The sequence below is a fragment of the Ceratosolen solmsi genome, unplaced genomic scaffold (assembly GCF_000503995.2).
Source record: "Ceratosolen solmsi marchali unplaced genomic scaffold, CerSol_1.0 scaffold6, whole genome shotgun sequence".
In the NCBI taxonomy this organism is placed as follows: Eukaryota; Metazoa; Arthropoda; class Insecta; order Hymenoptera; family Agaonidae; genus Ceratosolen; species Ceratosolen solmsi.
Window position 1 is genome coordinate 11,230,458 of NW_011948414.1, and position 15,788 is coordinate 11,246,245.

Sequence of the window (15,788 nt, forward strand, 5' to 3'; positions counted from 1 at the left end):
TCTAAGCCTATCTAACTAAAAGAAGAATGATTAGGAATAATAATTCATAATACAATTATGAATCAAAATTAAAAACGATGTAATTTTTCTATCCTCGTGCCTTTTTTATTAATAGGCGAGTTTAATTGTTTGTCGAATGTTGAGAAACGAAAGTAACGAATTTTTCAAGAGCTTAATTATTAATTTTCTAACAGTACAAGAGTTGAAAATTCTTTTTAAATATATATTTGGAAGAAGATGCTATTTATGCTTCTGGGATATAAATATGATTAAAAAAAAATTTTTTAAGTTGCATTCACTAAAATTCCAAAAAAAAATGTTTAAATATTAAATAATGATTGAGAAAAATAAACTTTTTATGAAAATTATATTAGAAACATTTAACATAATACATTCAAAATAATCGAATAATTTTGTTTTTGTTATTATGATAAAGTACGCGATAATTTATATAAAATAAAAACGTCAAAATAAAATATGATTATTTTCAATAACATTAAAATTAATTTTGATATTATTAGACATTAAAGCATTTGCATATATTCATCATAAAAATTGTATTTTTCTAATTTCAAGTTTACGGTTTTGCTCATTTAATATTGATAAAATTATTTCGATATAATAAACTCCTCAAATAGAAATATAGATTTATGGCTCTTCTAAATCAATATAAATTTAATGTAATCATTTTTATTAATATTAACGAATGCTCTCCAAATAATGCTTTTAGTTATATTTGTATCTGTATTAACTTTAATTGCTTTAATATTAATGAAACATGTATATAAGTTTGGAGCTCTACCACTTAACTATATTACATTTTTACAATTTTTAGAATTGTTTTGTGTCATCATATGAACATTTAGAAAAGAAATTAAAATAAATATTTGTATATAAATACTAAAAATAGTCATTCAAATTTTTTTCAATGAATTTTTAATAAAATTTAAGATTCTAAAACATATAATTAAAGATACTACAAAACATCAATAACTGTTTAATAAAATTTTACATTAAAGAATAATGGAAATAATTTGAAATCATCTTAAGAAATTAATTATACATAAGTTAATTTAAGCTTACAAATGTTAGTGCAATTATTTACTGTTTCTATTTACATTCGTATTTGATCTAAGCTTCTGTTCGATTTTCTTGATCTTTGAAATTTCATCAATACAGGTGACTAAGTAAACACAATGATCTATAAAATTTATATATGCTATTATCATTTGAAAATGTCCAAACAATTCAATAATAAATCGATAATTTTCATCTAAAATAAATAGAAATCAGCGGTTATAATAAAAATAATTATTACAATTCGGTATGTTCAGATTAATACCTAAATAGTAATAAAAATATTTTGCATAATAAAATAATCGATAAGTAATCATTCCCGTTCAAAACGTTAATTATTTTGTATGAATAAGAGAAATAAAATTAAACTTAATAATACAATATTTACATAATTATTTACTTTAAAACAATCAATGAATTCAATTATTTATATATTACATAAATATATAGAGTAATCTTAAAAATGTTTATAGTAGTATAAAATGATGAAGATTATATATTTTTAACTAATTGCTATCAATAATTAGAACATTACATATTATTAGTTCGTATTTCTTAATAAACTTTTTCATGTTTAAAACTTGGTTTTATTTTTATTTTAGAAAATGTTTATTTTACAAAACCATAAAATAAAAATTATAAAAATATTATCAAATTTAAAAATGTAAACATTTTATCCTTTAAAAAATTTTTAAAAGTAATGTTATTATATAAACCATGTTAATATTCTCACAATAGGAATTCAAAGTCTAAATAAACGAGTCATTAAACCTGTTTATAATAATTTAGAGAAGCAATGTTTATGAGTTTATTTCTTTCTACATTAAATAATCCCATATTTGTAGACTCACGATTTACTGATTTTAGTTTATTAATTTTATACTAATAACAGCAGGTGTTGTTAATGCTTAACAGTTATTTGTGCTATAACTATTCATTAATATATATTAAATACTTATTACTTAATATATTTTTAATACTTCTGCTTTTAATTAATATTTTTATATATTAGTGCTTTTTTATTTCTGATTTTAACAAGCATTATAGTTACAATGTAAAATTGATTCAATAATAAAAAATATATATTGTATAATTTGTTATATATATATATATATATATATATATATATATATATGTACATTTGTAAGCATGTTTGTGTGTGTGTACGCGCGCGCGCGCGCGCATATGCATATTGTATTTTACATATTTACATATAATTCATATAAAAATTAATAATATTATTATTATAACGAGTCTAATATAAATATTTAATATTACTTAAAATGATATAGTTACTTAATGTTAAATTGGCTATTTTTGTTAATTTTACTTTATAACAGATATTCAAATTTAAATTAAAAAACTATTAATTATTTTTAATTTATATGTATAACAACAATTTATTTTTTATTAGTTATTTATTTTTTGTATATCGCCCATATAAGTATCAATGTTCTAATCAATATTTCACAAAATTTTTGCGTTTTTACGATTAATTCTTACTTCAATGGTTAAATGATAACATTAATTATTTTATGTATTGAATTTTATGTAGTGAATTTTATATAAAATTGTAATTCGTAATTCTTTATAATTTCAAAAAAACACATGCTTCTGTATATTAATTATTCAGAGGTAACACTTAAAATTGTTATAAAGTTTACTATGTTAAGCAATACATAAGTAGATAATAAATACATATATATGTAACCATTATATCACATTTCCGTAAGTAATAATTGTATCTTCGTAATCATACTTATTTCAAGGATATCTTAATAGTTTCTAAGAAAATTATTGTATGCATGTATTTTCTACTATATTATTATTATAATAATCTTATATAAATATGTATGATATATTCATTAATCAGTTTGTAGTCAATAGAATATCGAACTCGCATTAATGTATAATATTTATTTTAAATATCCAAATATACAAAAAATCGTTTACTTGTAGAATTTCATAATTTTAAAAATAATTAAAATAATAAAAGGCAATCGTTTGAAAATAAAGAACTTTATTTGGAAAATTTTTTAAATAAAATTGAAAAATAAATTTATTAAAATAATTGTTACGTAATGATATAACTAGAGTATAACGAAGAATAATTTTTAATATTGTGTTTGAAATACAATTTTGTAAAAATCGAAAATGAATAAAATTCGTTAAATATTTATAAAAAACATTTTTATTATGTCTTTTAAAATGAAAACGTAAGACTTTTTTGATCATATAATAATAAGATTCGAAATTCATGTTTTTATCCGGTTAAAATTATGTTTTCTTATTTTTATCTTAAATTTTCTAATATTTTCTGATAATTTAACATTTTTCTAAATTTCTGGCAATTTATTATTACAAAAATATAAGGATATGTAAATAAGTAAAATTATAAATATTATATTAATTAATAAATCAAATATTTGGTCAATCGATTAATGCTATGATTTTAATCAATCTTCATTGACTATATGTTTTTACTCCATAATTATTTATAACACATTTATAAAAGTATGCATATACTTTTAATATATAAGAGCACTAACTTTTAAAATCATTAAAAATATATGATTTGAAATCTGTTATAATTTAGGCTTAAAGTGCTGACATTTTTTACCACCACTAGAAAGACTACTATAGTTAAAAAACTAAAAAAAAAGTTATATTTATTATTTATTTATTTTTACTACAAACAGCCAATTAATATTAGTGAAAACATTAAGGAAATATTCTTAATTTTATATTATCAGAATAAAAACTGAGAATTTGTAATTAATTATTGCATATAATCTATTTGAAACTCTACTAAAATGCTTTTAAATTGTTCTAATTATATTTAACTATTATCATATATTAAGACGTACCTAATGAATGTATATTTTCATTTATGAACCATAGGAGGCAATAGTTCTATGGGATGGTCAACTCAGGTTGAAGAGATTGCGGAACACCTTGCTGTGGATTATGATGGTTCACTTTCAGCTCTTGCAGCTTCTCATCTTGCAACCGCTGTTGCTTCTTATAATATGAGGTATATCTTTCATTGTCCTTTAGCATGGATTTGCAATTTATATCTCATTATCAATATGACTGCTACAGTTTGTTTTATATTTTCAACAGATTCAAAATGTTCTTGAGGAATTTATAGTTATTAAGAGTTGATAATATATCAACTTTTAAGAAAGTGTTATGATGTTTCATAATGTATTTATGAATTTAATCATTCTCATAAATTTGTGTTTCATGTAGAATTATATTAATATTTCTAAAATATACAACAATATTTAAGATTCTTATAATAATGAAAGTAACAGATGTTTTATAATTAAATTTTTTTTTTTAATTTAATAATATGCAGTTTTATAAACGGAGCGGACATAATATATATCCCTATAAAATTTTGAATAAATATATATATATTTTTATATATTCTTGAGATTTTTAAATATAATGTTTTAATTACAACTTGGTGTTATTTTGTTAACTTATATCAAAATATTATTGAAATGACAGATTTTTTTTGAACAATACAATACTTTGTAGTTAAGATCTGTAAATGGCTAATTATCAAATATCAAACAAATTTATTAAGATTTCCCATTATCCAAACTTCACAAAAGCAATTACATAATCTTTGAAAACGTAAGAAACTTGTCTTCTTCTAATAGTCGCAACTGTATAAATTAAATTTTTATAAAATATTATATTATTATTATTTTGTAATTATATTATTATTATTATTATTATTATTAATTTTATTATTATATAATATTATAAAAGTGAATTCTATTATTATACGTTTTTATAAAAACTTGTTTAAAATATTACGTTTTCTCTTAAATTTTCATCCATAAGTTAATATTTGTACGTATGAAACAAATTGTTAATGGAGTATTACTTAACTTTATTCTAATAAAAATAAAGAAAATATGAAATAAATGAGATGGATATGATGACCGTGAAGTGTGTGTGCCTAATATATTCAAAAGATTCATATATTAGATAATATGTTGATAACGAAGTTTAGTAATATGTACAGTCATCGTTTGAATACGATTTCGTAGTCTCATATTGTATATATTTACGCATGTACAAACTTCCACACATGCATATACCAATACTTGCCATTGTAATATTACGAAACTTTTTATATATTATAAACATTATTTGTAATTTTCAATGTAATATATGTATTGCTATGTGCATGCATGCATGCAAGTATTTAAGTTAACACATGGGCAAATCTAATCAAGACAACCGCGCGAAAAATTGATCGGATTGAAACCAGTCGACTGCGCACATTAATTGACATCGTTACCAACGCGTTGTCTAATATATGAAGCTATTGGTACTTAATTCCTTCTGTGTAATCATAAACTTCAAATGTATACGACATTTGGTTTATTCATAAACTTACCCCCTCTATAAACCACTATTACAAACTATAAAGAAACGGAAATAATAAAAACAAAGTAAACGGAAGGGTATATGAGTTATAAAATGAACTTAGTGATATAATCGAAATAAAAAAAATCGAAGATAAATATTTTATTCAAGAAAGAACTATTAAATTTTTCTATTGCTTCATTTCAACTTACGTTCAGTGATAAAAGTGGAAAAGATTTCTTCAGTATTTAGTATCTTGAAATTTATAGCAATGCTAACATGATAAAAAGAAGGTTTGTTGCAAAGTCGGTAAATATTTGATAAATTTCAATCGTTTCATTCAAAGTGCGCATATTAGTTAGTGATGAACTATCACTACTTTGCAACAAGTGATTCTCTATATAATAAAAAGGGGGATAAAATGCAAAATCTCGTTATAAAGCACAAATAAATGAAAAGCAAATATAACTTTCATTAAAAATAAATAAATTAATACAAATTTCTATCAGCAATTACAAGAGCTAAACATGTTCTAACACATGCAAAATAGATTTTTAAATATTTATTTACGGAGTTCAATTAACTGGAAATTTATTATTTAATATAATATGAAGTTCAACGCGTAATTCAAGATAAAAAATAATAAAAATGAAATGTTATAATTGTAAGTATACACAAAATAAAAATAAAATTTATTATGTGCCGAATGCAAATATTATAAGATTTTCGAAACGTTTCGTTACTTATATCAAATATTGAAATATTAGTGTATTTTGTTTCCGAATAATTTTAAAGAACAAGTCTTATAAAAATTAATAAATAAGTTTTTATTTGCTCACGTTAGATGCTAAGAAATAATGAAAGATTATTGAGATGCTTAAGTCGAGATAAAAATTCCATATATTTTCAAATGTCAATTTGTGAAAAAAAGAACTTTATGACATTTATACGACGCAGGCAAACCAAACTTTTTTTTAAATAAATTCTAGTAATCGTAGATATTTAGAAATATCACAAGTACAGGTCCGTTATCTGTGGAAAAACACCGATTAAAGATAATTAAACCAAAAAGATATATATATATATATACCAGCTTCACCTTATCTATCTTACCTCGTTAAATGAGTTTCCAGATTGTAATTCCACTTTTTTTTTTTTTTTTTTTTTTTTTTTATAACACAAAGGTTAAATTATAACAAAAAATTGAATTTAGATATAATTCTTGAAAAAAATGCTATTATAAATATACAAACCAGTTCAACTGTACTTAATCTAATATTTTATCAAATAAAATATTAGAACAAAAAAATATTTCAAAAGACTTTAGATTATTAATATACAATAATAAATTGAAGTAAGGAATAAAGTATAGTTTAAAAAAACTTATATAAGTAATATTTAAAGTATTACTTTATTTTTTATTATTTCTCTATTATTTTATAAATCATTTATTACATTTTATGAATTGACAAGTATTTATGTTTAAAACGTTTAAAATGTTTGTTTTTGAATATCAAGAGTGGTCAGTATACCACAATCAATGCATTTTACAATATTAAACTCTCACTTTTATAAAATTAGAATATTTTGAATATTTCTATAGATATAGATATTTTATAGAATAGACTTTCACTGTCTTGACCAAGTACAGCAATAAAGAACGAAAAAATAGACATAATAAAATGCCATTAGTTTCCAAGGCCAAAATTCTCAAGATTAACAAGATTTTGGAATGTCATAAAAATAAAAAAAAAAAAAAAAAAAAAAAAAAAGAAAAAAAAATGATAAATATTAAAAGTGAAGTGTATCGATTTAAAGGAATATTCTATGAAATGTTTTGCAATCCAATTTCATAAATTAATTTTAACATTTTTTTTTACCAATTGATTATTCTTTTTGTTTTATAAAACGGGTTTAATTTAAAATAAATTTAAAATAGATTTTTAAAGTTTTTAATTTAAATGAATTAAATTCTTCATTAAAAATACAAGTATTTTTTATTTCATTTTTATATGTATATATTAAAAGTCAAATGTCTAGAAAAAATAATTCTATTCGCATTATAATGATTAAAATACTAGGAACATTTGTTAAATTTAAATAGTATGAAAGTTTATTTTATGTTTTTATATTGCGGATTTTTAATATAGAACATCGATAAAAATTTGTATAATCTAAACAATACATTACATTACTAAATAAAGTACTAAAAGAAAGTATATAAGACATTTTTTTATATAAAAGTGTATTATATTTCACAAATTCATTTCTTTCTATGTTTAAATATTCAAACAGAACTTATCAAAATTGAGATGAACTTGCTATAAATATTATTATTTTTTTATTCAATATAATTCCATAATAAATATAATATAATTAAATGTCAATCAATGTAACAAAGTTGTTTTATCATACGCGCAAACACGCAAAAAATTTATTTAAAAGCATGTCTTAAATTTATAAATTGATTTATTCTCGTATATGAGTGTTAAATTTGATATATCAATAATCTAATATAATTAATAAATTAAAATCATTTAATATCTACAAAATATTTATTAATTTATTATTAAAAAAATATAGAATTTATATTAATGTATCAAGACTATTGAAAGCAAAAAGGATACATACATTTTCAATTTAATTTACATTAAAGATTGCAATGATGTACAAACGTCTGATTGATATAAAATTATTTATATAAACGTAGTACATGCATGTTTATCCTAATTATTAATATAATAAAAATAAAAAAAATATTTGATAACTGATTAATGTTAGCTTAGCGATTATAAGAAATAGAATGTAGTTGGTTTATAAAAAGTTTGTAAATGAAAAATCTCAGCATCATGTTTAATGTATTAAAAAATGTTTAATTAATAATGCAAATATTAGAAAAATTATATGTATAATTCAATAATAATTTCAATCTTTAAAATTCAATTTAAATAATCACAATAAATTAATTTCAGGTCAATCAAAATGGATCTGAACATTAAAAAATACGATATAACCTAATAAAATGCTAATTTTTTAGTTAATAACTTATAGCTTATAACAAAGAAACATAGAATAATTAGAAATATACATAACACATATATTATGCATTTTATTTATACTCTACAAATTATTTTAATTAATACATTACATACCAATGAAGAATATTACAACAATAAATATTGATAATAAAAGGTTTAAAATAAAGCCATGAATATTTATTTCATGTATTATTTTAAAATTCGTAGATCTATTCATTTATATCTCGATAATATTTATCTATATATATATATATATATATATATACATATATGATAAAAATTATTGTATTATTAAATTAGAATAATGTTTGTATTTTTGACTTTTATAACTAAATATTTCTTTTTTTTTTCATCACAGTGAGGCTTTGTTAGCTTTACCGTCACTCACAGTATTTAAACAAGAAGCGCCATCACCCGAAAATCAACACAATCAAATGTGAGTTTATAAAATAAAAAAACATATATGTTTATAATGAAAAATATCTTGCATTTATTATTTTATGTAGTTTGATAATTAGTTTAAATTAATATTGTCTACTGTATAATTATGAAACTGAAATTTATGAAGAATGAATATGTATAAAATTTTTGAAATAACTATTGTCAGTTTAACTATTATATGGTATTTTATATATATATATATATTATACAAATAAAAAATTCTTTGTGATATGTGCATATTAATATATGTACATATTATAGTAAAGATATAAAATTAACTATTTTACTGCATTACATTTTATTTGATTATCAAAATTAAACATTCATAAATGAAAATTAAAAAAATTGAATTATTTTACGTTATTAAAGTAGATTCTTATATACTTTTATTTGTGATTTTTTAGTTTGAACCATGTCTCTCAAAAGACTAGTACTGATTCATTGGCTAACAATGGGAATAACAGTCTTGTGGAAGCGGACAGTATTAATAGTGGACGAAATCCAACAAATCTTCATCAGTTAATCTATTCATCAAGTGATGACTATTCATCAAATTCTACCTGTGGCAATCATGTATCTTCTTCTCAGCAAGAAAATGAGTTCAATGAGAAATGTTGGTGAGTTTATATATATGCTTGAAAGTATGTAAAAATGAATTTTGAGTAATTTCACTAACATTCCTTTTTTATAAAAGAATCTGACAATTAAAAAGTGAGACGACATACTAATATCAATGCAAAAATAAACTAGCTTGTTTATTAAAGTTTTTTTGTTTGTTTGTTTTTTTTTTTTTTTTAGCAAGACTGTTGAAACCTTATTGCTTTGAAATGATTTAAGTCTATGTTAATTCTGCATAATAAAATAAAAATAAATCGTTAACTATATTAATTAAAAATTTAAAATTATGCTCCTATAAAATTTAATGAAATTCATAATGAATAAAATTAATTGAAAAATTATTAACTTTGGCTAAAATGTGCTTGTAGCTTTCAATACGTTTTGGCTGCAGCAACTAGCATTGCTACCAAAGTGAACGAAGAAACTTTGACATATCTTAATCAGGGACAATCATACGAAATTAAATTGAAAAAACTCGGCGATCTGTCAACTTATCGTGGAAAACTTTTAAAGGTAAATTATACTGTATAATATAATAATTGTGTTACCGTATGTATAATATAATAATTGTGTTACAGTATGTATAATATAATAATTGTGTTACCGAATAATAATTATAACAAAATTATAATTAATGCTATTTTATAATTTAAACAAAATGATTAAGTATTTATACACTTCGAAAATTATATTTAAACAAGCTATTTCATAATCCTAAATTATGCTTATATTCTCCAGTCAACGATTCGCATTTGCTTTCATGAGCGTCGACTTCAGTACACTGAACGCGAACAAATTTTGGCATGGCAACAGGCTAGGCCAGGTGAACGTCTACTAGAAGTTGATGTCCCTCTTAGCTATGGAATGATTGACGTATGCGAACCTTCATCTTCCTATAACAGCGTTGACTTCACGTGGAATCCCAATAAGGAAATCGGCTGTTGTATAAAGGTGAATTTTTTTTCGTCATTAAGTTTAAAATCAAAGTTTCGTTGGTTGAATTTTTACAACGGTGTGTTAAATCACTCCTTCTATTTTCGTATAAATGTAAATATTTTTAAAAAACAAATGGATACATTAAAAAAAAAATTTCCATTGTATACATTTTTCACAATTTTTTCTTTTATATTGAAGAAAACAATAAAACTCCGGTATTATTACATTTGTAAGTTAAAATGACGACAGTTAAAAACTTAAGTATTTTCGAATTGTTTTGTAAGCTATTTTAAATTTTCAAAAGAATATTCTTAATTAATTTGACTCTCCATGAAAGCCTAAAAAAGAGAATTAAATGTTTAAATTTATATGTATGCGCATCCATTCAATAATTCTTTACTTGTGATTATACAAATCTTTTGTACTTGTTTATAACTGTATAACTAATTCTTATTGTTCATAATTACCTTTCACTTTTTATATTTATATATTTACCATAATAAACAGACACTTTCTCTCTATCCCTCGACCCTTCTCCCCGCCTCTCTCGTATACAGATCAACTGTATTAGCACAGAATTCACGCCGAAGAAACACGGTGGCGAGAAGGGTGTACCATTTCGCATTCAGGTGGAAACACGATTACCTAGTGGCACCCAACTACACGCAGCTTCGTGTAAAATAAAAGTGTTTAAGTTGAAAGGAGCCGATCGCAAACATAAGCAGGACCGGGATAAAATACAGCGTCGACCGCCACACGAACAAGACAAATATCAGCCGAGTTATGATTGTACTATACTCTCTGATGTAAGTGCAATATAATTTGTTCGTATAATTATATGAATTATGCATTTTAATAATCTATTTCAGTCAATCAAACATATAGCCTTTACTTATCATCTAATATTCATGTTATTCAAAATTAATGAGTGCATTGGATGAAAAGTTGTTGAAGATTAATTGTAAAATAAATTTTCAGTTCTTAAGTATCTATGTGCCATGTATTTATGTTTTAAAGAGAAAAAAATTTAATCTCTTAAAGAAATAAAAATCGCTACTACAATTAATCTAATGATAAATATTATTAGATTAATTGTAATAATATTATTTAGGACGGAGATATTCAACTCTTAAGTTCGGCTTAGATTGATGTATTCACTTATTTGTGAAATCACGGAGGTGAGTGAAAGGCATAGACAAGACTAAAAAGAAATTTAATACTGTATTTATTGTTGGATTTTGGCTTGATCTAAAGGGATAAATTGGGGGTGCTCTCGATGCTACAAAATAAAAGTAAGAATCGAGAAAAGAATTCCGAATTACTGAGCTTGTATTGTCGATAAAGCGAGATTCTTCAAATCTTTAAGGGTACGAGTTCGAGTCAATATAGTCAACTATTATTTTTTACAATCGATACTAACTTATTAAGTCGCCCTGAAAAATCCGTTGAATACCGAAGTCAATATTGACAATTTATATTGTATAAATCGTCTTTATCGTTCTGAATAGGGTAGATTGATCTGTCGAATGTCTTTGACTCTTTTCAACGTTGGACAAAAGTTTTTCAATTTATCCATCTAGATAAAGTCGGAGTGCATCAACTCTTTTTTCTAATTTGTTATTATAATCCTTCCTCTGAATACGCAAGATGATGTATGATAAATTTTTTCAATATTATGTCTATAATTGAAATTCGTTTTAAATTTACAAATTATTTTAATATTTACGATTTTTAAAGAAAATTATTTAAATTCTAGTATCAAAAATATTTAAATATGTATATGTATCAATTTATTGTTTCTTTTATCTTTATAAATGACATAGACAAATTAATGCATTGTCATTTCATTATTTTAGATACCTCTTGATACACTTACAACGTCTAATTCAGTTAATCAAAATGTAGAAAGTCCTTGCACACTGACTGATTCCATGTGAGTATATTCTTAACTCTATTTAATTTTATATATATTATTAATCTTGGAAGCATTCAATAAAAGGATAAAACATATATATGAATCTCATAATTTGTTTAAATTATTTAATAATATTATGATAGAAAACTTTTTATTGCTTTTCATGACATTTTATTAAATATTGAAAGGTTAATTATAATTATAAGAAATAATTACTTACAATAAATTTTATACTTTTTAAATTTGTTTTTATGTAATTATTATTAGTTATATAATATAACATAAGTCATGTAAATAAAGAAATACTTTTGAAAATTTTAATTAACATAATTAATTTTTTTTTTTTTTAGTTAATAACTATGTACTATAATATCGCGCGCGCGCGCGTGTGTGTGTGTGTGTGTGTACGTACACATTATGTACCTAAATTGACTTAATTCACTTCGACTTTATTCACAATAAAAAATTAGTATTACTTACAAAACGCACCCATATATAAAAGACATTGAAGCACATTGTGAAATAATTCGGAAGTAAAGAAATCAAATTATTAATTCAAACATCTATTCAGCTATTGATTTATATTTAAATTAATAAATGTATTACTAATTGTAATTAATGAATGTACAATCCAGATTGTATACATAAGTATAATTGAATATTTATTGTAGAGTAAGCAAAAGACTGAATTTATGCATTCAATTAATAAGAAATATTAATCATGTAGAACACAATTATGCATCGATATCTAATTATTTAAACATTTAAAAACTTTCGCGAATCTTTAACCAAAAAACTATAGTAGGCAATTGATAAATTTAAATAATTTAATTTCCACCTTATTTCTTATCAATTAAGAAATTTATATAGCAAGATAAATTTAATAATTATTATTTATTAATAAACATTAGAAATGAAGCAATCATATTTACCTTAACATTAGTCATAGGTGTAAAAATAAGTCATTAGAGAATTAATTTTTTTAAATAATAAAATGTCTTATTTACTTGTTTTTTATTAATCTAAATATGTAACAAATAAATTAATTTTTTAAGAAAATGTATCACAACTGCATTATTTATTATTAAAAAATGGTTTTATTTCATTTTTTCTATTAGCCATTTTATTTCAATAAATTGTACAAAAAAAAAACAGAAATTGCAACTACCGTGAAGCATAATTATTTACGAAACATACAAATTTTCGTATAAGCATAAAAATAAAATAACTATAAATACATGTAAAAAATTTTTTTGCAAATGACACTTTATAAGGAAAGATGATACATCAAGACGATAATATTCTACACATTTTTATCTACGATCGACATGTAGAAAGACAATATTATGTGTATAATATATTATATGCAATAATAGTGGAATACCAAATAATAGTGGAAAAAAACTTGGAAAAAAGTCAAATGTCCAGATATCACGCAACACCACCGAAATCTCGTTAAGTCAGCTAATATAATAAATAAGATATTCTAAAGATGTTAAATATGACAATAAGACATATGTACATTATATGAAGAATGATTAAACATTTATAATTGTTTAACAATATATAAGTTATATATATATATATATATATACACGATTAGACCGATAAAATACTTTTAAATTGATTTATTGGTGTATAAAACATAGAAAATATTTTTTTTCAATGTAATTATTGATAATTATCAAAAAATTAATGTGAAAGTAGTTAAGTAAGTAGTTGACAATTACACCAAATTTTTTAATTAGAAAGTTAATAAAAATATCATTAAATAAAAGAAGTGCAATAGTAAATAATACAATAATTTAGTAATAGAATATACACGAAATAATTTAGATAGACATCTTAACGTATTATGAAAGAAATTTTTTATTATCTATATTAAAGTTAAAAAATTCAAAAATTGTGAAAAAATATAAATGCCGTCTGAAAATGTTATAAATTAGAATGGCTTGATTGTAATATCAGATATAAATTTATAATTTTATATATTAAGAAAATTAATATTTAATGTATGTAAATTAAAAATTGCTGAATATATCGATCAAGAAAGACGTTGTTATACTTTTAGCATCTGTAGACATTTTTAACTTTATATAATATGCTCATTAGAAGGAATGATGTTAAACAAAAGTTATGTCGTATTATTTCGTATAATTTATGTCGTATAAGTCTAAAACTTTTGACAATTATATCGGCAGCTGTCACATATATTGATATAATATTGCAATCGACAGTCGCACCAATACTATATGCTTTTATTCGCTTTGGCGCCGTGTTATAAATAATATTTTAATTAACTTCTCATTCGAATTTATCATACGTAAGTCCCTTTAATTATAGTTTGGTCCATTTAAGTTATGCCTACGTTTATATATTTTTCATTTAAATTTATACTTAACCGCAAATCCATAAATAAAGACAACAGATTTTTTTTAAGTAAGTAATAAATAAATAAAAATATATATATATATATATATTATTTATACTTATTTAGTTATTTATTCAAATATCTGGAAAAATAATAAGAAACAAAAATAATTCAAAATTAATTACATACTTTTTATCTTTGATTTCAAGTATTCGATAAGTTATTAATCAGCAAGCGGACTTATAATCATTCTTGTTATTAGTTCTCGTTGTCGGAGTCAAATATTTCTTATGTAAAAATGTTTTTAATTTAATCAACAATGAGTCACGAGTATAATATTTTTTGTAAAAAATATGATAATTCAATAATTACATTATAAGCTTACTAATTAAGTACACATGTTTTATGATAAAAAGTGTGAAAAAATTATATATATTGGAAGAAAGTCGAGTAGACGCCAAGGGTCTAAAAATATATTGTTGCTAGTGACAATCACCAAAGGCGTGGGAGGGGGGGGGACAATAGAAACAGTGGAGACGTGGATGAGGAGAATAAGAATTGAGAATTGCGCGAGTCGACGTCTGACTGAACGACTCAATCTACTTGAAACTAGTCAGAACAAGTCGAAAATAAAAGCCTACGATGACCAGTAAATTGGCAATAATATAAATTGTGAATCTCATCCCGAAAGGAAATCCGGCAATTGCTAATGATACCGCACATATGGATCGTCAAAGACAACGGATGAAGGAACCGGCTCATCAAGCAGAGGCTCTCATTCACAGTTAAAACCGCATAAGTTATGATAAGAGAAGTTGGCGGTCAGAGGGAAGGGCTACCCGTGACGGAGCGTCACTTGAGTAAAAGAGCGTGCGGGGACTTGACTTGCGCACACCTCTTTTATTAGCTTCTCCGGAACGAAGATTTCATTGGGGTGGGGTGGGGGAGGCCTGTTTCTCTCTCTCTCTCTCTCTCTCTCTACATCATATCTCTTTCTCCCTCT

General features: G+C 22.9%; 1 protein-coding gene across 1 annotated transcript in view; it reads left to right on the forward strand.

Moving 5' to 3' along the window:
- Positions 1-3,965: 3,965 nt before the first annotated feature.
- The window catches only part of gem (transcription factor CP2 like gemini), a 21,931-nt gene continuing 10,108 nt past the window's right edge, over positions 3,966-15,788 (forward strand). The window contains exons 1-7 of the mRNA XM_011507443.1: positions 3,966-4,111; positions 8,863-8,940; positions 9,350-9,562; positions 9,932-10,076; positions 10,302-10,554; positions 11,007-11,305; positions 12,356-12,432. Coding sequence (XP_011505745.1) covers positions 3,993-4,111; positions 8,863-8,940; positions 9,350-9,562; positions 9,932-10,076; positions 10,302-10,554; positions 11,007-11,305; positions 12,356-12,432 — 1,184 coding nt within the window. The 5' untranslated portion in view covers positions 3,966-3,992. The remainder of the gene's footprint in view (positions 4,112-8,862; positions 8,941-9,349; positions 9,563-9,931; positions 10,077-10,301; positions 10,555-11,006; positions 11,306-12,355; positions 12,433-15,788) is intronic.